Source organism: Cupressus sempervirens, chromosome 2 (genome assembly GCF_028749045.1).
Source record: "Cupressus sempervirens isolate cs-2001-9-10 chromosome 2, ASM2874904v1, whole genome shotgun sequence".
Taxonomy (NCBI): Eukaryota; Viridiplantae; Streptophyta; class Pinopsida; order Cupressales; family Cupressaceae; genus Cupressus; species Cupressus sempervirens.
Window position 1 is genome coordinate 363,629,479 of NC_143119.1, and position 25,162 is coordinate 363,654,640.

The window sequence follows — 25,162 nt, forward strand, 5'->3', positions numbered from 1 at the left end:
GGTTGTGTATTGTCCTTTCTGTTGAGTGGACACCCCTTTACCTTTATCTATGGTAGTAAGTGCTTGTTCTGTACTGACCATGTCACAGTTGCTACCAAATTGTTGTCTTCACCTATTATGCTACAAAAATTTATTGCACAACTCATCAAATTTCAAATCAACATTAGTCGGGGTAATGTTGAGTGTCTTTATAAAGTGTTTGTAGGAGCTTGGTAAACTCTTCAACACAATCTCCACCATGACCTCTTCTATATTGTGACCAGTGGCCTCCAATTGATCACATATATTCTTGATCTTCATAAGATACTCTTGTAGAGTCATCTTCTCATCCATCATAAGGGAAAACAACATGCTCTTTAGAAAGAATGCTCACCTCTTGTCAGACTTCTTGTGAAGACTGTTCAAGTGATCATAAATCTCTTTAGGTACCTTGTTTGAGGCACTTCTGGAAGTATCTCATGAGCAACTGATATTTTCGGTAGCATGACTGCCTCTTGGTTACACTTATCAAACTTGTTTTGGTTGTTTCCCGCCCTTGTAGTACAAGTAGTGGTACCTAGAATGACAACTTCTAAACTTCGGTACTAAAATCTTGAAAGCATCCTTTGCTTCCAAGTATTATAGTTCTTGTCATTGAAGCACTGATTGCCTTCCAAAATGATGTTGGTCAAGGATGCCCTTCCTCTCATTTTTCAATGACCTCTCATAAAATTGAAAGATCTGTTTTTTCTATAAAAAACCTTCAGTAAGCAGTTGATATAGAGTTTGAGGCACTGCTTGGACAACAAAACACACTTTGCAGAAAACAAATTGATTTTTCTCCAAAATCATGCAAAAATCAAAAACCACAAATTTTACTAAAAACCTAGGAATTTTTCTGCATGGTCTAGGTTGTAGGAAAATTATCAGCAAAACCCCCCAAAAATGGAAAAAACTTCTGTGCAGCAGAAAAACAAATTTCACATGGGTAGAAAACTATGGTTTTGTTAAAAAATTCTAGGTAACACGAATCAATCACGTAGGTAGAAAATTGTGCGGAAGATTTCTCCATGAATCACCTTTATTGTCTAGGTGAAGGGATGAAACACCCACTAATCACCTCCACCTTTGTACTTTGCCCTCAATATTGAGTTTTGTGCAACAAGTAAGCTTAATTGATTGTTAACAATGAACATAATTAATGTTAGTTTTATATGAATCAATTCGTCCCAAAATCCACAGCTTCTGGTGAATTAATGTAAGCATAGTTGAATGTTTGAATGATCTATAAGAAATTCGGAGTTTAGTATAAGTGAATGTTTATTTTCTTGAATCTATATTATGTAAGCAGTTTGCTTTTGAATTTTATAGTTTAAGAAAAGAAGAGACTTGGATCATAAAGGCCTTAAGGTCTCCAAAGTGGTATCAAGGCTTTAGTCTTGCTGTAGTCGACATAAAATGCCCATCGTGGTTTTCAATAATATTAGTTATCTATCATTTTATTAATTGTTGTTAATTTATTAATTATTGGTGGTTGTTACTCTTGAGTGGTTGCAAGTGTTTGTTGGTTGCTGGTTGTGTTCTTCGTCGCAACCATTAGGTCATTTAGATATGTTGTGTATTACAAAGGAAGGTAGCATGGTATCGTTAAGTAAGTTGTATTTCTTGGTTGACCTTCTTTGGTCTTCTTTGTAATGAATTTGTGAGCTAATAAAGATATATGTCATACCTTAGAGGGATCTGTGTTATTTGATCTTCGGGACAACAACTTGATGTAGTCCATTAGAATAACAAGTGGCTACCATGATCTTCGGGACAACAACTGAATGTAGTCCATCATGAATAGCAAATAGGTTATCATGACCTCCAGGACAACAACTTAATGTAGTCCATCATGACAGGTAGGTTATCATGACCTACGAGACACCAACTTAATGTAGTACATCATGATAACAAGTTAAGCCATTATTAAGATCGTCACCTTACAACAACGACCATAATCAAACATTGATGAATGATCGTCACCTCTCATGATGTTTTCCAACAGAATCATGTAGTAACTCACATGATATCCACCATGAACCATGTTAGAGGGTAGATCCACCATAGGTGCTTCTAGAGGGTGGAATAGGGGTTTTCACCTCAAACTTCTCTCTCACAAAGAAGAATGTATTACAAGGAATTTCAACTTGAACTTCTATCTCAAAGAGAAGAACTCATTAAGAAGGGATTGCACCTCAAACTTCTCCCTTTGAATGAAGATCCTGGGAAGCTAGATCATCTAGCTGCTCACTCTTGGAATACTGTCATAAGTTCATTTGAACGACCAATCTTGATTATTTGAACAAAATTCCATCATAGTCTGCTCCTTCTCGATGGAAGAGCCCCTTGTCTTGTCTATATTTCGTAGTCCTATATGTTATCCCTTAGCAATATCCCTCTATATACATAGTGAGAATGGAACATTGGGTATTATCCCCCCCACCAAAATGTAAAATTCCCACTCTTATATCATTGAACAATTTGTATCAAACTTCTTTATGCTTAATAGATATCAAAACCTTAGTCTATTTGCACTATGAGAGGATGCAATAGAAGCGACCAGGTCAAACTTTTAGTTCTGGTTGATAAATACATCACTATCACAATAGCATCTCCTACTACTGCTGAAGCAATGTCTTCCTTGTATTCATCAATTTTGAGGAAAGAATATATCCTCCCCCTTGATGTAATCATGTTGAGCATACCCTCTTATTATTGCAGTCCAAGCGATTGCATTTTGTTCAAACATTTTGTCAAAGACTATAAGAATTTGCCAAACTCCATTATGTTTACCCATGGAATAAGCTCCTTTAACTGTGACCTTGTGCTCGAGTCTTAAATACCCCCCCATCAAATTTCTCTAAAACTTCATTCCAATTCATAATAAGCTCCTCACATTTAAAGCAACTTTTGCGATTCAACTTCCACTATTTTACACGTATTCATTTTCCATTATCTGTTCTAATCATTAGTCTCCAGACATCAGGAAGCACACACTGCATCGATACTTGTGACACAAGCTTGTCTAATTAGACATTGCTCAGCATAGCATAAAAATAAAATTACTCATCACAACAGTTCTGCAATGCCCTCTATTGAATTGGGCATCTCCCAATTGCCACTTTTACTTTGCAAAGATCAAACATCCTTTTGACCACTTGAGCACATATATTTCTCAGCGCAACATGCAAATCCTAGATACAATATTGACCTTTGTTCAAAAAATATATATCTCTATCTGTAATATTTATTAATGATCTCTCATAGTGCAAATAGGGATGGAAAATCATTTGTAATGTGTCTCCTTGGAAGATAATTGGATGATTGTGGATTGAGGTAACTTCATCTTAGTTACAATTATATCATAGTTTGTTATGGTAAAATATAATTATTATCGGAGACCATTGCCCACAACAGGGACAATTATAGTTTGTTCACTCTATCTTAGTTTCAATAAACAAACAATTGGCTTCTTTATACCAGCTGGAAATTACCAATCTCTTGTACGATATTTGGGGATGTATATGCACATTTTCTGATTCGATGCTAGTGAAGCCAGATATATATATTCTGTAGTGTCTCCGTGGACCATTTCACTATTTGAGATCCCAGCTGTATGAAATGGATATATATATATATATATATATAGTGGTTTCTGTGTGGGAATTTCAGAAGACCATAACTGGTAAGTTTGAAGCTGTGGTGGAGGAGGTGAAGAAATACGACTATCAGATTAGGAACAATTACCAAAAATATATCGACTAAAAGAAGGAAACTGAGGCATGGCTAATGTCTTAGTACGTCTCCATGCTTGATTGCATGCATTTCCATGTCAAGTGAGTGATGTTGAGCGGTCATTTGGCATGATGCTAATGGCAGAAATTCTCACAAATTTCTTTCTTGAAAAGTTGACCAAATCCAAGGTTCCGGATGGTTGTTTTTCAACCCGCTGGGTAGCTCAATCAAAGATAAATGTCAATGTTCACAAGGAGGCCTTTGCTGGTATCTGTTAATTTTGGACTACTTTGAGGAAATGTAACCACAAAACCAATGTATTTAGTATTTTTTCATCTTATGATGAATGCAATTTCTAATCAATGCAACTATATGAATTTTTATTTTAACCACATGGTTGAAAAACAAATAACGAAGATAGAGTAACGAGAGATTAAAGAAAAATATTGAAAGGGAAATTCCTAACAGAAATAAGACAAAGAAACAACACGTCTATGAATTAAGTTATCAAAAGGACCTTGTAGAAAACAAATGAAATTAGGAGCAGGGCTTCCTCAACTCCATTGATGCAATCGTTGATGGGAACTTTAATGAAAACTAAAAGATGTTTCACTATTCATCAAATTGTGTAGCCATGGAAAGTGTGCACATATGAGACAAAATGCTATGCACAAACAATAGTGGAATTTGTTAACAAATGGAAAACACCAGAACTAATTGATCACACACTTATCACAACACAATAAAACCATTGGCTCCATTACTATTCATGAACATAAATTCATAAAAAATAGCACACACAGGCAAGATTTACTAAACTCAGAATGAAAGCACCATTAGCATTTATTATTGTATCAAAATATCGGCCTTGAATACATATTGCATCCATGTATTCATAGTGTTCCCTCTCCTTAGGACTGAGGGTTCTTGTAATGCAAACAATATGCTAAAAACTAATAAAATAAAGCTAATTATATACAGACTCAATAAATGGTGCTAATTATATCAATTGGGTGCATGAGCCTTTACATGACTGAAAACAATAAAAGAAGAAGAAGATAAGAAGAGAGAAGGCATGAGATGATTTGGAAATCATAGGAGCTTCAAAAAATACAAGCTCGACCTTCTCTAGGAGTTAAATTGTCGTCAAAATGCGCTTTCAGTGCATGGAGTGATAAAAAATTGGAACTGGTAGTTAATTGTCGGCGCATCGCAACTGATCCAAAAACTATCTGTGCACCTTTGTGTTCGGTACACCTTATGAGAAGCGCACCTTTGTGTTTGGTGCACCTTATGAAAAGTGCACCTCTGGGTGACAGGACCAAAATTGATATAATTTTTCTAAGTCCACAATTTTCCAAAAGTAAGAGATATTTTGGAAGTCCACAATTCTCCAAAAGTGACAAAAACTTTTGAAGTCTGCAATTTTCTAGAAGTGATAGAAAATTTCAAAGTCGACACTTTTCCAAAAGTGACAAAATTTCAAAGTCCATAATTTTCCAAAAGTGACATTTTTTTCGAAGTCCACAATTTTCCAAAAGTGACAACATTTTTCGAAGTCCACAATTTTCCAAAAGTGACAAGATGTTTCTAAGTCCACAATTTTCCAAAAGTGAAGAATTTTCCAAAAGTTACAGAAATTTTCCAAGTCCACAATTTTCCAAATGTGACAAAATTTTCCAAGTCCACAATTTTCCAAAAGTGACAAGATTTTTCGAAGTCCACAATTTTCCAAAAGTGGCAAGATTTCTTCGAAGTACACAATTTTCCAAAAGTGAGTATTTTTTCGAAGTCGACAATTTTCCAAAAGTGACAATTTTTTCTAAGTCTACAATTTTTAGTTTCTAGCATCTGGGTCTTGTTGATCTTCAATCAAAAGGAGTTTGGGTATTCCCCTTTGAACTTTTGGAAGGTAGAGGTGATTTCTTGAGGATCTGACAAGTCTAAAGCTTCAAACTTTGCCTTCACTTCCTTGTGGAAATCATGAACTTCTTTCCTTTCTTCTGCAAAATCAGCCAACTTAGAGTCCAACTCCTTTAGCGTCTCCTCGGTTTTGAAAATGCATTCGACATCATCTTTAGAAAATATTGCTTTAAATGATGCTTGGATTGTTGTACAACTGTTTCATTGAGAATAGTTGTCTTCTGGCATCTTCATCAAAAATCTCTAAGTTGGTTGCACTAAAGTATTTATCCACTTCTAATAGTTGGGCATGTGTTCTCTACATATCTTGGATATCTTCATACATAGATAACATGACCTTATTATTGGCCTGTATATTCTCAATCCAATCATCGATCTTATCTAGTTGTTCTCTTGTATAACATCTATACACATTCGTTATCTCTCACTTTTGAGCGCAAATCCGTGAAGTGCAACTTCTTGGGCACTCCCAGACTTAGCACACCTTTGCACTAGTACACCTTTGTGCTTAGCGCACTAGCACACCTTCGCACTTAGCGCACCTTTGCACTAGTGCACCTTTAGGGAGTTGCGCAAGGTGCTCAATTCGCAAAAAAATTGAAGTTCCCAAATTTGAAAACGATTTTTGGGTTTTGGTCAAATGAGGTCTAGGACCACTCTTGTGTACTTATTCTTGACCTTTTTAATGATTTATGCCCTCTTTATACTCCAACATTGTCATGGACTTGAACTCATTTTGCTTCTTCTATCTGAAATCCCAAGGTGTCTGTGTTGAATATGCACATGCAATACCATGGTAATCTTTGCTGCTATGGATGATGAGGATGCCATGATGACCTACAAAAGATAAACATTAGTATACTGGTACTAGGGGGTAAAAATGACACTGACCGACTAGACTCCTAAACCCAAACTACAGAAGTTCCGTTTCCTAAGGCACCTTGGAAGATACCCTATTCTGAGGAATGAGCTTCTTTGAGTCAAAAAAAGGGGGGTCCCCATTTCCAAAGTCGAAAATGGGGTGTGTTGTGGAACCACAACAGGCGGACCAAGCTTCTTCACAAGTATCTTTTGAGCTAAATTGCCTGGTCAAAGCATTAGATCCATTTGACAGAAGTGCAATCCACAATGCTATTATGAGAGACTTTATGATGCTCGAGAATCAGTTACCTTTGTTTCTATCTACTAACAATATATAATAATACATCTAAATTGTGCCTTTTCACATTTGTAATATTATTAGTATTTAGATGATTATCGAGCTCTTCTAACAATTAACATCTTTATGAGTATTAATCTTTCTCCTTAATCAATCACTCTCTTAACCAACATAATCACAGCTCTATCCATAGTGATTAATAAACTTGTGTTAATCAAATTCTAACATCTGACGTGGCTTCCAACATATGTCATGCCAATTGGATTTATAGACTCGATAATTCACATTGTCGTATAGTATCACCGTCATGACATAATCTAGTGTTATCATTTTTAATTCCTTTATTTGCTTGAATCGGTTTTCTTTGACTTAGGCTTTCATTGATACATTAATACTACTGACTCAATACCATTTAATGCATATGTTGGCTTGTCGCTTTGTTTCATAATGATCTATATCCCTTCAAACTTCATATGCTGTCGTGTAGGGTTACTGTTCCATATTGTTTCCATGCTTATGATCACTCACTTTGTATTCTAATCTTTAGTACAATATATATATATATATATATATATATATATATATATATATATATATATATATATATATATATATATATATATATATATATATATATATATAGTTAGTTAGTTAGTTAGTTAGTTTCTTCTATCTAATATAATCGCTTCTTCTTTCTGTGTGTCATCGTCCGTATTCAGATTTGTTTATTGGGTATGTTATTATCCTCATCTTATATACTCTTGACGACATCTCTTTGATTTTGACCTGGATTAAACAATATGACTGACGTGGAATATTTTGTAATTGTTATTTGCCATGAATCCCTCAGTCTTCCAAATCGTTTATGTTGTAGCTATTCGTATATTTGTTCAAAATTCTAGTTGACATGTATGATGACAGGGCGTTGATGCTGAGTACATGACGTTGGGTGTCTGTGATATGCCATGCACATCTTATGGAGTCCAAACACTTTGTAGCCCCTGCATATGCTATATATTATTCAATGCTGCACCAATAATAATTATCTCTGTATCATGATCTCTTCAATCTTTAACGTATTTAAATCAAACTGCTTTTGATGCTGTTAATTTTATAAGAGGAAGTCTCCAACAATATCTTTTTAGAGTTCCAAAGCTTGTGAACAATCCAATTTATCATGCTTGCACCAAGCACGTTAAGGTTCATCATCACTACATTTACAGCCTGGTGCTCTGATACCATGTTAATTTTGGAGGATTGTTTTTTGCAAATGTAATATAACTGCCTAGTTGGTATATGTTTATTCCAAGTGCAGATTTGAATATATATATATATGAGTAGAGGAGACACGTCTCATGGGGAGACGTGTCTCTATGGTAATTTACAAGTTAATAACCATTATATATATATGCTAAGTTGTTGGTTCAGGTTCGGTTCCAAGTTCAAAGTTCGAGAACCGGTTCGCAAGTTCTTCAAAATTTTGGGAAGGGGTTTGGGTTCGTTAGTAAAAAACATGTAATTTTTTTTTTTTTATAAATTAAAAAAAAATAAAATATATATATATACACATTTTTATGAAGCATGAGTTAAAATTAGAATGTAGCATAGTAGTATAAACACATTTAAACAACAAAAACTTTAAAACACCATAAACAGTTAAACTTTTAATCATAGTGATGCTTGCTCAAAAACTTATGTGCCCTTCCTTAAGACAAAATAACATGTTTGGAAACATAAAATGACAATGAGAAGCCACTAAAAGCAATTCACAAAAAATTTTAGGGTTGTGTATGCCAAAAAACATTTGATTTTTGCCTTAAAAAACACTTTCTAGTTGTCTGTGAGGCCCAGTTCGCTGTAGGTTCGAACTTTTTGGTGTTGGTTCACCTGGGTTCGATCCCAATTCAAACCCGCAGGGCAAAAATAGTACCTTGGTCGAACCAAGTCCGAACTAGACCAGAATTGCGAACTGGTTCGAACTTTTCCTGGTGCGGGGGGGCGGAGGTACTCATGCAACTTAGTATATATGTAATCTATATAGTAAATATAAGTAGATATGTGTGAGTTTGTCTAATTGATGATTAACCAATAACCATAGAAGGATTATCTTTAGATTAATTCAATCCGATTGAACCTACACCATTACCACTCGCCCCTTTAGAATTTGCACAATGTTTTATTTGGTTTGGTTACTTCACAAACTCAAGGGCTTTGCCGACTTTGTTGATGGTAAATACCATTATTCCTACTTGACCTATTGTACCTCAGCTTCGGTTGTGGCCTCAGACCCTACTAGTTGTGCTTGGTGCTAGTATGCTCAAGCCTCTAGTCTCCTCAAGTCCATGGGTATTGATATTGACCGCTTTCCTCCCTTTCATTATTCCCATTACGTTCCCGCTCATTCCCTCCCCCTTCAATTAGAGTTGAATGAGATTACCAAGATGGATATCTACAGGAGGTTTATTCACTTGACTTTGATCGACCTGTTGGGGGAGTCTCCACCCTTGTATGGCCTTTTATGTGGAACACTATATTGACATTTAGGATGGCATTATTGTTTGACCTTACTACTCTTCCCAGTGGTGGCCCCATGCCTTACGTATCCAGTTAGGCTCTTTCAGAGTTGGCTCTCATTGCCACTGTATCCAAATTGATCACCAGACCCACAGAGATGGGTGGATTTGTTAGTGTTGGACATGGGTGTGGTTGAGACTAAGATCCATTTCCTATTTTATTCTCCGATCTACTATGGGATTTGAGGGAGGTTCCATTTCTTATTTTGAGAGTGTAAGTCCCTCTCCTTCAGTTATGATGATCAACGATGCCCTGCACTCTATCTCTAGGAGGCCTTCCGTCTTCGGGATTTGACTCTATGGGAGTTACCGCCCTCTAGACTTGCGTCCTTTCACTAGCTTATCACTTCCTTCTTCAATTCAGTTACCTCTCCTAGAGGAACCAAGTGGGCTGGGAGCTTGTCCACTGCTACTCACACCAGATCAGTGCACATACACCATCAGCGATAGTGGTCCTCTCTCCGGCAATGGGCTCGAACTTCCTCGCACATGGACAATTATCCTTCAAATTTGAGCTTTTTTTTTTGATGACTACAGACAACTAGTTGTTTCGTGTTGTTGTAGCCTCTCTTGTGTGGCGTTGTTGAATTTTCATGGATCTGCTGCAAATGTATTATGCATTGCCTTATTAGGTATGTGTTTTCCAAATGCAACAATCACTTACATTTATATTGAGTATAAGCCATGAATGAAGGGGCATGTCTATTCGTTAATCATATAATTAATATAATAATATATTCAATCATATATATATATATATTATATTTTAATTTCTCTCATATATTTATATCTCAATTATATCTCATATAATTATATATATGTTTATTTGACAGAAGCTATAAAACACCAACACTCCCTCTTAGCTAGGGAGGATAAACACATGTATTACCTCAAAGTAATAACATGTTAGCAAGATTAAGGATGTCTTTGATTAGAAGATATCCATCATTTTGATATCAAGAGTATTGGTCTCCTAGAATATCAACATATGATATTCACCAAATACTCAAAATAAGGTTTGATATCAAGAGTATTGGCTTCCCAAAATATCAATGATATTCACCAAGTACTCAAAATAAAGTTTGATATCACATCTGATATGCACAGTATTGGCCTTCCAGAATATCAATGATATTCACCAAATACTCAAAATAAGGTTTGATATCACATCTGATATTAAGAGTATTGGCCTCCCAGGATATTAATGATATTCACCAAATACTCTTTGAGTAATGGCCTTCCAGAATGTTTTAATTAAGAAAAAGGACCCGAAACCTTGTACAAAGGGACATGAAAGATATAACAATGGGAATCTTAAAATAACTGTGGAGACCCACCTAACAAACTAGAGGGACACACTAAGGTTCCCATCAAGAGGGCAAACAACCCAAAATACCACTGATCATCAAGATTTACATTTTGGTCTATTCTTTTGAGAACGTAAAGCCATATCAAATAAAGGTTTGGAGAATTTTCCTTTTTTACCTTTAACTGAAGTCCAACCATCCTCCACCTTCCTCGCAGCTTTTTGCCAATCCCCACTAACCCCCAAAAACCCGACAACAGAAGAACCAACAACAGTGTTTTGGGCAGAGTTAGTAGCAAAAGGAACAACAATATAATTTTGACTAGAAGCAGTCAAAGGGACTGAAACAACAGAGTTAGCAGTTGGAAATAGATCAACATCAACACTTTGAGTCAAAACCGTCATAGGGACAACATGCAAATCATCAGTGACATCAACAAAATCCTCATCCAAAGTGAGATCAATATGAGAAGAGCTATCCAACCCATCGACATCCGAAGCAACTTTCTGAACCATATAGTGATCATCTGAAACCCCCAACCACCAAGAAGGTGATTTTTTTCAATCTAACCTTATTAGAAGAGCTTTGAGTAGCGAGATGGCCAGTTTTATGACATTTCTTGCATCTGAAGGAATACCTTCATAATCAAGAAGCTGAGTCCAAGAACCACATGAAGAAGCTAACTTCAACATAGCAAGGAGCCCCTTACAGATATCCATCTCCACAAGGATGCGAGCATACGTTGTCCTATAGACATTGGAGGAGACCGAATCAACCAATAAGAAATCCCTAAGGGCTTCCCCCATAGCCTCCAAGACTGAGTCCTGCCATAAGTGAAGGGGAAGATTCAACAACCTAACCCAAAGAGGAATCTATTAAAGGACTTGGTAGTCGGATTAAATGCCAGATACCAAGGTTTGGCAATCAAAGGGAACCGTTCCTCCGCAGAGAAACTAGGACACAGGATGGAATTCTTGTCATCAACATTAGCAAATTTCACAATAAAAAAACCCCTTGCCATAGGGTAGATCTGAGCTAATTTTGAAATGATTGGTTCCCAAAATTTGGAGATCCAAGCATGCAAATCTGAGAGAGAAGGCCAAAAACCCCTAAAACGAAAGATAGCAACAGTAGTAGAGAAATCATCCACAATGTATTGATCTCATCAACAATGTTTGATTCAAGATTAAGCAGTATCGGATTACTTACAGGAACAGGGACAACCGCACGACTAACCACAGTTGGATGAGACCCCTTCCTTTGAACCGAAGCATTAATACCTGCTTCAAAAGCAACTACATCTACATAAGAGATAATAGATCGGCCCACAACCACCCGAGATACATCAGGAAAGGCATCCACAGCTAGAGCAACATTATCAAATCCTGCGGCAACGATTTTAGCCATAGTAGGAGGGGGCACAGGAATCACACAGATGGAGGAAGCCGCATGAGCGGATGTAGTAGAGAGCGGGCCGCAACAGAGGCAACCACTATACCATGGGCATCCTCCACACCATCGCAGGACAGGGAGCAGTGAGCGAGAGTTGAAGCTTGAAACACATGGGCAGGATTGAGGTTTGAAATGCATAGGTGGGAGCCATTTTATTTGAAAGTTTCAACAACGAAATAAAATCATGGCTTTCCAAAATGTTGAGATGCAAGACATTCACCATATACTCAATTTGTTTGATCTCATAATACAAGTTATTGTAAGATTGTCACCTTACAATAACTTCTGCAAATACAAGTTACATCATTTGGAAGTCGTCACTTCCTCATGGTGGACACAGGGGGTAGGCCCATTCAAATCATACTGTCACGAGGAATATTCATGGATCACAATCCTCTTGTGTGATACAATTTATTGATCACGTGAAAATCCATCTCAACATGGTTTACTCCCTCTGAATCAATATGATCAAGATTACTGAAGGTTGATTGAATCATATCCTCTATTTGCTCCCTCTCTTTCAAGGTTTCCTCTAATGAAATGTTAGTCTCCCTCTAAATCTCAATCTCTCTCTTCCTGTAATAATATTCTTGGAGGAAAAGATCAAGACAAATAACTCTTATAGTACGTATTGAAATTACAAATAACTTAATAAGAGAGAGACTAACATAATACTCAAGGATAATTTTGCATAATGATATAAGATCATTCCAATGTAATATAGATAAATATCTAATTTGAATATATATACTTTGATTATATTTACATATTTTGTATTTTTATATTCAGTTATACATATTATACATATATACACATTATATATAATATATATAGTGAACTATACTAATGAATAAAAACAAGATATTATGCATCATCTATTTTTCTCATATTATACAAATAAATAAATAATCATTACGTACCTTAATTGATGAACATAATTATAAGTCATTAGTCTTAATTAAAATATCATATTGCATCATACCTTAGATACCTTTACTTGGAATTGGTTAAGCCTATCATACACCTTCTCACTCAACGTCAACTATTAAACCTCATCGTTTTTATTCTATCACCTTCCTACCACGATGGAGCCGTTAAAATAGCAGCAAAGAAGAGACATTGTGTCATAGTTGAGGAAGATGTCTATTGGAGCACGACGAGTTGGAGGGCTCAATAGGGACCTCGGGTCATAGAGAGCTTGACAAGATCATAGTTTGTTTGCGAGCGCAGACTCCTCAATGCTTTATCGCACATGCTTATCGAGATTAATTTCTTTGGGCTAATTCCAAAGTTTTCTTCAAACAAAATTATTTCTGTCTAGCATTGACTCATGACCGAGTTCCTTTCATAGTTGAGTTCCATTATACTATCAAATTGTGGGATGATTCATATTATTGTATACCAACAACATTACAATTCGATCCTTAGTATTATAGAGCCTGCCTTTTAATCAAGTTTAGCTTCTGTTGATAAGGCATTAAGCCCAGATGACTTGTATTATTTCATCTATATATTTTCCATTCAATTTGAATCTCTTATTTTATCCATAACTTGTGTTCCAGTCTGAGCGTACGTATTATATTCATTTGAACATATAGAAGCTTAATATAGAATCTAGGAAATAAACCAACAAGTCACATGAAAATGTAATGGTACTATTTTGTTGTATGTGTATTTTAATATCGTGACTCTTGTAATGGTACAAGTCCTGCGACTGAATCTTTCTCACAGTGTGTTTTCCAATAACAAGCAACACATTTACAAGGCTCGTGACACATTTTGATAAGCGATTAGAGGAGACTTAGTTGTGGTGTGTAGGACAACAAATGGAAAGATTTAAAATTTGGTTCTCAAAAACATCATTCCGTCTTACGAATCCAATGCTTGTTTTTTCTCTCTTCATTGTATTTGGGATATGTTTATTTGGTCAATTTGTAAATTTTGCGCTTGCCACTACCCTATAATTTCTATCCCGATATTTTGTATTTTCCTCATTCCTAAAGGTCATTCCCATATAGTAAATCAATACAATCTGGACATTGAGTTCGAAAATGCCAATGCAATTCTAAGAAGTTCGAATCTGGTCTGATACCATGTTGAATTTTCATGGATCTGCTGCAAATGTATTAAGCACTGCCTTATTAGGTATGTGTTTTCCAAATGCAACAATCACTTACATCTATATTGAGTATAAGCCATGAATAGACATGTCCCTTAATGGGACACATCCATTCATTAATCATATAATTAATATAATAATGTAATCACACACACACATATATTGTATTAATTTCTTTCATATATATATATATACTCATATAATTATATATATGTTTCTCTGACAGAAGCTATCAAATATCAACAGTTGTTTCTCTTTATTTGCTTCTTACTCTATTGGTTTTCTTTTTCTCGTACACCATTTGGTGGTCTTGCTGCCTTTTGGCCTCTATTTATATCTCAGTCCCTTAGGCCCGTTTGTGGTCTCTTGTTGGACATTAATAATTTATCTTATCTCCTATAGAAATTGGGAAATGCAATCATTATTTCTTGTTTCCCGTTAGAATCTTGTCATAAATTGTAAGTTGTTGAGTAAGATTGAACAAGACCAGCTTATTAGTAGGGTAACTCAGAAGCTTGTATGGCTTCAAAGAAAAGCCTTGAACTTGGATGTATGGAAATGTTGGGAATTGAATGAAGCAGACTCCATAATCTTCTATCAACTTCATTGGTCCAACTGACAATCTCATATGCACCCTCTTTTGTAGGGTCCTGACAATAGGCATGGCAAAGACATTATTAACTCTAACATAGTCATCCCTAGAATGTAGATTTTATTGTGGGTAGCATTCATGAGCTTTCAAATGTTGATTTCCGCTCTTGATTGGCTCATTGCTTCTCAGTCCATCATACTTCATCTTCGGGCTAGCATATAGATGATGTAGGAGCTCATAAAATTTCCTTGTGTGCTCCAAATTTATCAGTTGATCATTCATATTGTCATTGATGAGTCCAGCCTAATCTATCCTGTTGACTTCTCTAGTCACTTGCTCAATGAACTACCACATCCAAGCTTCAAATTTATAGGAATGGGGGATAACAAAAATACCTTGAGCATCATTTCTTTTCCACTTACTCTCATTGGGAATCTTGAAATGGTGGGATCTATTCTTTTTCAACCATTTCCTATTGACGACTTCCTCACAAAATTGTGTCCCAACGACGTAGACTCTAATTACCCGCTCTTGTATTTCTGTCACCATGCTCGAGGGTGAAGAGATTCCAAATGCTTAGATATGGATGCCAGAGAGAAGTCTGTGAGGATGTTTCCATCTGAACCCTTGATTGTTCCGTCTTTGGCGCTACAATGTATTGTGCATTCCACGATTAATTCTAGATGTTGAAAATTTGGAAGGAAACCAATTGCAGCTATGATTCCATTGTTCATGATCCTAGTGGCCAAATGCGTAGGTTGATGGTATCTGTATCCAAACATCCTCCGACTGAACTCATTCCAATTAAGGCCGCCAAGGCTTGTATCTCCAATTTCCACCCATTTTGAAATGATCTTCGATTTAGGGTACAATCCTCTCTTCTCATTCTTTACCAATTGTCCTCTAGTTTCGCCTGTTCGTCTGGGTTCTGCCATTTCTTCTTCTTGCAAAATAGAAAGCACCCATACATAAGAACATGCAAAAAGAAAAAAGCAGAGTTAATTTCTCCAAGAAGAGAAGATTTTGGAAATTCGTCTGAATTTTTGGATTTCTCCTCAGAATTTGCATTCTATGCTTTTCTCAAGAAATGTGTTCTTTTTTCCTACTTACTGAAAAATGTTCTTTCTGATGAAATTCACAATCCTTTTCAAAACTCTCTCACAAGCTCCTTAGAACCCAAACTTTTCATTCTCAATTTGCTCTTAAATTTTTTGTCTTAGAATGAAAGAATGAAAAAGTTTCTTGTATAGACCCCCTTCATAAAAAGCCACCATTATGATTACAAGTTAATTTTAGGCAGCAACTTTATTTGGTTTCCAAGATTCCATTTTGGTTGGCACTACTACTTGTCATTTTTCTCCTTTTACAAAAAAGTTGCCAATCTTACCCTTTTAACTTCATGAAGAAGCTATGTCATGATTTATCTAAATTTGATTTTTTTTGGAAATTAATTATATAAATAAATATTAATTAAAATAATATTTAATTAATTTCTAAATTTAAATGCAAAAAATCACTTTTCTTTTCAATTCTTCTCATTTTTTTGAATTTTTAGATTATTTCTCAAAAAATAATCAATTAAATATTAATAAAATTAATATTTAATTTTTAATGTAAATCTGAAAAACACAATTTCACAATCAGGTGCATTTTCAAAAAAAGTAATTTTTGATTTTCAAAATTTATTAATTGAATATTGATAAAAATCAGTATCTAATTAAAGTAATTGCTTTAAATCCACTCTATCCCTTTCAAGAATTCCATTTTTCTAAAAACAAATCGAGTTTAGATTGGATTTTGGATTTCCAAAACAGATTTTAGGGAATTAGAACATTTCAAATTCTTTGATTCCCAATTTTTGATTTTTCAAGGATTTTCGAGAATTTGCTCTCCAAAACTTCTAATTTTCTAGAATTCCATTTAAAAAAATTTCTTGACTTTGAGATTTTCCCATTTTCACAAATTCGTTGGCTAACTTGAGCACATTTTGGACATGATGAAGGAATTTCTCCTTTGGAAAATTTCCAAGGTGCATACAATTATGCGCTCCAACTACAGAGTTTGGCGGAGCTTTTAGGGAGTCATGGATTTTGTCCAAAGGAACAAAAATCCACAACCCTTTGCATTTTGCGCTTGAGGAAAGGGAATTGGCAGATTTTTGAGCATGTCATGGATTTTATCCGCCATGGAGCAAAACCCATGACCTAGTTAAAGGTGCACCCGACAAGGGGAATTGGGCGGGGATTTCAACATGTCAAGAATTTTATCCAAGACAAGAAAATTTTGTGGCCATATGGATATTATGGCCAGCGATGATGAGAAAGCGGGGTTTTCAGCGTTTTAATGATTTTAGAGAGGTTTTACCCTCCTTCACCTAGGTTGACTTGCGGTCCACTTGCTTCGGTTATGTTTTTGTGTTCATATTCCTTTATTGAATGTGCCAAAGTTGGCGCTTCTCATCATGGTCCCTCTTTTTTTCATTCATTTTTTTGATTCATGGCAAATGTCTTCCACTCGTTCAAGACTGTGCCCAATGTGCATGGGCTCCACATGGGGTATTACTGCAACTCTTCCTTGGTTTTGTAGCGTATGGTGTTACTTGAGTATTTCTCTGCAACTACAAATGCTAGAGCCAAGTCCCTGAAGAAAATGTTGAGAAGGCATATAACCTCAGATTATGTTCAGGCTCGCAGAGTTAAAAGGCTGCCTTTCTTTGCATCTTGAGCATGCCTAATGCCTTCCACAAACCTTGTCCTTTCTCTATATCTCACGTTATGCTTGGGGTTGCGTCCGTTTCATGTCTTCCAACAAGGTTCTGTGTGCTTTGATGGCTGATAATACTTTGATTTGTAGTGTAGGTTGGGAGGATGCTAGCTGAGGTTAGAAAGAGTTGAGGTCCCATTGCGAATGGGCGATGTTATAAAGATCACATCACTACTTCTAGAGGGTGATTAAACACAAGTGCTAAGTCATAGTGTCTCTCACACGAGATCTACCATGACTACTCCTAGAGGTTAGATCCACCATTGGCTACTCCCAGAGGGTGGAGCAAGGGCTTTCACCTCAAACTTCTCTCTCACAGGGACTAATACATTAACAAGGGCTTGCACCTCAAAATTCTCCCTTACAAAAAAAATTCCGTTAACAAGGGCTTGCACCTCAAACTTCTCCCTCATAGAGAAGAATGCATTATAGTACATCTCTAGAAATTACTGATGTTGAGACTCCCTCTCAACAAGGGCTTCATTCTCCACAATTCCAAGCTTGTCTCGAAAAATGCAGAAATTTTATTTTGGCAAGGGGCTTGGTGAGAATATCAACCATTTGATTGTCAGTGCTAATGTACCTCAACTAAATAGCATTCCATTGCACAATATCTTCAATATTGTTATATTTGATCTCCACATGCTTTGACCTATAATGAGATCAAGGTTAGAGTTTGCATTTGGTGGATCCTAAGCTCACCAAGTATCCATCTATCAAGAATATCACGACCTAGGTTTTAGAAAGCCTTCTAGCCTACATAAATGGGACTCCGTCCCATAAATCATAGTCCTCTGATTGCTACAATTTTTTGATCACTAGAGAAACCATCTCGACATGGTATATTCACTGTAAACCAATATGACCAACATCCTTGGTGGTCAACTGAAACAGATCCTCTAGCTGCCCCCTCTGTCATGGAAGTACACCCTGCTCACATGGTCCCAACCATTGAAGATATCTTGCTTGAAGAATGCAATCAGGACTGAATTGTCTCCAATGGCTCCAATGATGAGTGAATCAGCCTCCTCTGCTGCTGCTGAGAGTTTAGGACTTTCCTTGTGTCCGATTAATATTTTCAAAATTAAGCACACCACACTCTTGGATTTGGAATGTATAAGTATATATATCTTGTCTCTTCTACACACCCTTCATACTTCAATTTCTTTTCCTCTTACTACACAACTCACTATAGAATGAATGCAAAAAAGCAGACCTTCTATACATTCTTAAGTAACCTTTCAAGGAAGGGTCATATTGTTTCAATGCCCAATCACAGTCTTGCCTTTCCTTTATTTTTTTGACTTTTAATCAAATCGGTTGTAACTTTAACAATCATACCTTTTAATTATTAAAGTTGCTGTCAAAATGTATTAATTAATCATTCTCATTTTTTTTAATGCCGTGTGTATTGGTCTTTTTTTTTCCTAATAAATTTGCATCTTGCTATATTAACATCTCCTTGTCTAGTTTAGAATTATACTATGATCGCATTTTAATAAAATGCCGATCTGATTATGTATTGACTACAATTGCAGATTTTACAGATTAATCTCATTGTTGTGAAGTCTTTAAAGTTCCATACTAGACCAAGAACATAAGCAATCTTCCATAATCCTCCACCATATGTTGCTGTTTTTCTATTTGATCTCTAAATACGTTTCACATCAATTAAGTCGAACATCATTGTTTGTCTTCTTATTATTGCAGTCATACTTATTTTGACTTATGCTTTTAAACATAACTCTGTATTATTGACTTTATGGTTGAATCAATTCCAATAATCATTGGCTAATGACTATTGTTGCTTCGTGTCAATATATCAATATGCGAATATGAGAATCCATGGTATTCCCCAAACTCACAATGATATGCAACTAAACTGTTCAGATCATATGAATCACTCATGATTTAATTAGCGGACACTAAGATATTGTGATGCCAAGAGACAATGATGCTTCCTCGATTTTCAATATTCCATCAACTTCTGATTGGAGTTACTCCCAGGTTGTTTGATATGAGCCAATATCAATCTTCAAGTAAATAGCACCACCCCTTCCATTTTAATACGATAATACTTGGTAATATTATCATATCTCACCAAGCAAAATGTTTCCATGTAACCTTCAGTCTCTGACGTCTTCGACAATACTTATGCAGAGAGGAAAACAATGTTGCCATGTAACCTTCAGTCTCTGTATAATCCAATAGAACAGAATTTGTTTCACACTGCAAGCCATAATACCAAATGTTATAAAGCTGCGATAACATTAGAATGAATATAGAGCCACATATGTTCTTGTGAAACAGCCTTCACAGTTTTACTTATGATACTCGCATTTTATTTCATTATCTCAGTATTCGATAATCAACCAGTTTCCTCCATGCGTCAGACTACTCCATATGTGCAGATTCAGTTTTGAACTTTCTTCAAATCACAGAATAGAAACTTCAATCTTCTGTCTGACATATGGCTGTAGGAGTGTTTGGCTCTGTGAATAGAAAAGACGCAAAGAAGTGTTCGACATTCTTCTGCAATTTGTTGTGGGATTTCAACTCTTACAAAAATTTTAAGTCCCACTTACAATATATAAGAGAATCCCGATAGAAAAGAAGTCTGTGAAGAAATGAGAAGCCAAACAAAATAACGCAGGTGTCTACCAACACAGAGCGATAGGAATGAATAACTGACAAACAAGAAGGTCTGAAACCAACACATTGATAATTCCCCCTTTTACGAATATACCATCTCTATCATCTCTGAGGTGGTCACTCCTTAGTACTGCTCAGGATATGATGAAGAATGATCTGCGAATTCATGATCCAAGGCAGATAACCCCATCAATGTGGATCTGCCTGTGAAAATTACTCCTGCACTGTCACCTGCCCTGATACCATGTTGTTTTTGGTGTGTATATAATTTAATTGCCAACAGATGCGGATTTAATCTTTATACCTATTGGCAGTGCCCCTTCATCAAGGGACACCAGTCTTCCAAGTTGGTCCCAATAATTATATTATCAATAATAATATAATTATTATATTATCACAATAATATAATTTTAATATTAAAATAATAATGTTATCTATGTCTCCTTGAAGGAATCCGACTGTAACTGCTGGTCTCAGTGAGGGTTTCTGCTGCACTGATCTGAAATACAATTCACATTGCATTGTTTAATCTTGTTTAAAATACAATCATGATAAATTCTCGAGCAGATGTGTATGGGACACAGATGAAGGGGTTTTGTTTACCTTTTTATGTTTATATAGCTGTTTTACTCAATAAGGTAATCGTTTAGCACGACTTCTTGAATGTTGCAAGGTTTTGGTCATAAGCGCTTTATCGTGCTGCCTTTTGATATCTTATCATGAAGACATGTATTTCATGGAATATATAACTATTTTGGAAGTTGAGTACAAATATGTACTTATTATAGTAAATAGATATTCTAAAATCTTATTTGGACTGCACTGTACTTGGAAATCTTCTGTTGACTGGATTAATTTCTGCCATTTATATTTTATGTTAGTTTCCTCAACACATTGAGATCATAAGATCTATATTTTTTTGGCATCCCTCCATGTGGTGTAATAGATACAAGAAGCTGCTGTGTACTGTGGATATTACAAAGGACTTCTTTTTCAGCTACACATACCATGTCACCAGGAGTCTGCAAAAGAATCTATGTAATGACGAGGCAGATAAAGTGCTATTTGAAACAATGTTTGTATGGAATGACTTTTTGACTCAGCGCATCCGCAACTCCCTGAACAACACACTTTGGACAGTGGCATTGGCATATGGTTTTTTTAAGCAGGTAACTAAGTCTGGTAATATATTAATGTGAAGTGTTTATAATTGTTTGAACTTTTTTATTTTTATAGATGAAATAATTGAAATTTAGCTGAAGAGACTTACGGCCTACTCTTTGGTAAATATTCTTCATGGAGAGCTTCTAATTTTGTTAATTTGTACACATCAAAATGCAGCAGTGTTTCTGCAATCATGTGAAGAGCTGTTGGAGTTATGTCTTGTCGTGGTTGATTGTTGATTTTGGCAATTTCAAGGATTTAATTAATGATGTAAATCATGTTCATTTTTGCATGACATGTATAGATTCATTCTAAAGGCTGATTATCGACAGTAATCATTGTGTTTCCAAGAGGAGTTCCATAATACATGCATTTCATCACTTAGTTATATCAATAATCTTGCAGTATTTCTATGTGATTTTTTTTGTTTTTCTTTTTTGTCTCGTTGTTTATGGAGTTTTTTTAAGCTATGTTTTTTCATGCAACTTTTCTGCAAAATGATTCCAAAATCATTTCCACAAACTTTAATTTTGTTCTGCTGTCTGCCTTCATGAACAGGATGATATTTTTATTTTGGCATTTGAGTAAATTTGTAGGGCCTTTTCAAGCACTCTAATAATCAATTCTTTGATCTGATTATCTACTCGACAAGGTTGATAACAACGAATTTGGCACTTTCTATTTTAATAACTGAGTAACTTTGTAGTGCATTTTCAAGCACTCTAATAATCAATCCTTTGATATGATTATCTATTCGACAATGTTGGTAACAACAAATTTGACACCAAACTCAATTTTAAATTACGGCATCACTAATTCCCAAATTATGTGCACAAGGTTTTAAAAACTGCAAATCTTAAAACAAAAATGTTGTTCATCGGTGGCCCTCTTCAATACCAAAGGGTTGTAACTCAATTGGTGAGGATGATTGTGTGTTCCTTGACTATATAACAGTCATGAAGGTTCAACTTCAAATCTTCTAGAAGTGTGATGGAGCTAGTCTCAACTTTTTGGTGATATTGATGAATTGGTTCTCGCTACTTGTGGCAGCTGAGCCAAAGGATTTCTCTTGGTTTATATTTATTCTTCCCCATAATTTTGTAGGCCGCTATGTAAAGGAAGAGATGCTCATACTTGTGTGATCTAGTTGTTTCACATCCCCCCTTCCCTCCGCAACACACACAAACACACAAACATAGAGAAGAAAGCTCAGATGCCAATGCGCCCAGGAAAGTAGTGGAGGTTGAAGTGGATGCTGGGGGAGGCAGAAGTAGGAATGAAAGCCCTATGGATGCTGCCTAGATGCATCCATCTGAAGCTGTTCAAGATTTGAACTTGTAACCCATAAAGCATGGCAGGGAATTTATTTATCGAGCTTCTACTAAGTCGTGTCCGAGAAATTCCACTTGAGCTAAGCAGATAGATAGGCTCCTTTGAGAATGGAACAAAATGATTGGATCAGAAACATACATCATCTAGTCGGGTCTTGCCGTTATCTACAACTGGATTGATCCCATGGCAATGGGAACAACTCCTCGCCATGGCTGTTGGCCTAGACAATGTTTGCCCCTACTCATCCATATCCCGTAGATGAACACACACGACAAGACAAAAAAACAGTCCTAGGCTGTAGTGTGTAATAATCCCAACCGGTTATAATTTTGTCAAACACCAATTTCTTCTCTAATTCAGTTGTTTGACATTTTGTTAAACACTTTGCAAGCATACTCTTATACCACTGTAATTTCCTATGCAAATTCTGATTTTTATTTTGTGATTGCTAACTTGAGAATTTTGTCAAACACTTTGCAAAACTCCAAACAACCAACAACAAATTTATTTATTTATTTTGAAACATAGAGCATTGACTACAAATGAGAAAATATGCATCTACATCAATGAGACATTAGGGCAACAATTATGATATAAATAAGATTACAAATGATCTTCTAAATTCATATAAATCAGATTACAAATGATCTCTACATGCCCTAAAATATTCAAATCTATCCTCCATGCATTACAAATGAAATAGATAGGAACTTGGAAAACTGCTCAAGGGAATGTGGATTTTTACTATAGCAAGTTCCTATAGCAGCAATGACACTGTAGCGAATTATTGTAGCAGCTTACTATAGAGATGATTCTGTAGCAAGTTACTATGTGATAATGCTGCAATAATCTCATCCTTCTTCACCTTCAATTGAGTCTCCAAGCTATGAGCAACTTCAACCGCACATGAAGAACCCTCAAATTGTTCTTGTTCCTTCATGTTTCAAATCTTTACCAAATCCTTTAATTGACCAGATTTGTCAACTTCATTGTTGTCGTCGGATCCAAGTACATTTTTAGATTCATTCTCTGTTTGAAATAAGAGTCTTCTAATGTTATCCATCCTCTTTTTCCTTGCTATGCTGAGGAGATAGACCTTTCCTTTGACTTCTTGAAGATGTTGTCTCACATTGGCAGCCAACGATTTAGCAATTTTACCTTTTTGCAACCATTCATCATTCATTTCTTTAAACTTCTTCACTTCTTTAATCCCAAAGTATGTTAAAGTAGCTCTTGTATAATTGATATCTCTTAGTTTAACGATAGGTGTAAGGCTGCCATCAATGGATGTTATCATAGTGTTGATGTTTTCATTATAAGGAGAATGGTGGTGCATAACACAATTGTCCTCAAACAAATCAGTAATGATATCATGCCATTGTAAATATTTACCTTCAGCATGTGTAATCAAATTACTAGAGGTTGTTCTACTATGTAGAGGATCAACTTTCATATCCACCTTAAGTGGCTCAATCAAGTGATGAGGTCTTTGTAACTATCCATTCCAAAACAAGCTCCCTGACTGAATTGAATCTGAATTAGATGCATTATGTTGTGTGCTATTGTCCATGCGCACATCAACATCCACGGTACTGCTGCTATGTCCTTCAACAGATAACTCAACTGCATGTTCCTCTAGCTCGTAGTCCTGGGGCTCCATGCCAACAACTAAATCTTCAAACTCATTTGCTAAGGTCTGATTTGAAGAATCAGACTCATTAGTGCATGAATCTACATCATACATTGTGTCATCAATACCCCTTTCTTGAGTACTACCAAGTGACATCTCAAGGCTAGCATATGGCCCTTGTGGATGCAAGATTTCATAACTGATGTCATAAAAATCAGAAGTGTTTATGAAATCTCCATTCATGGTACCGGTATCTTGAGTGTCAACACCCACAATCACTTCCATAACCTCTTGTGAAACCTCTTGTAAGAATGATGTAGACAAATCATCGCCCGAGATTGTCATACTATTTTCTTGATTCAAATTTGCATGTCTATCAAATTCATCATACAAACTTTTACATACCTTATTGGAACTAGCAGACATAAAGTCATTCTCCTTTATCATGGGTCAAAGGTTCTTATGAATCCAAGACTAAGCTCTAACATTCCCACTTCCATCAAGCATAGGTCATGTGATACTGCTGGCACATGCTTCTGATCTTTGTTTTGGTCTCTTGGCCTCGATCTTGCCTTTTCTTGTAATGCTCTCTCCTTTGACTTAGAAATTTGTCAAAGCTCAGGTGTTCCCTAACCTCTGGTGTCAACAATTCCCATTCAACATTTTCTGCTATAAGATGATGTGCAACTGTTGCCTTTCCTTCAGCATTATCATCTTCATGTTTATTACTAAGAAAGGTA

The 25,162-nt window shown here is 35.9% G+C and overlaps 1 protein-coding gene across 1 annotated transcript in view; it reads left to right on the forward strand.

The window, feature by feature from the left end:
• LOC149572638 (phosphoinositide phosphatase SAC2-like) overlaps nucleotides 1-25,162 on the forward strand; it is a 118,552-nt gene that overhangs the window by 38,332 nt on the left and 55,058 nt on the right. Inside the window, exon 4 of the mRNA XM_089813749.1 lies at nucleotides 21,243-21,465. Within this exon, the coding sequence (XP_089669875.1) occupies nucleotides 21,243-21,465 (223 nt within the window). The remainder of the gene's footprint in view (nucleotides 1-21,242; nucleotides 21,466-25,162) is intronic.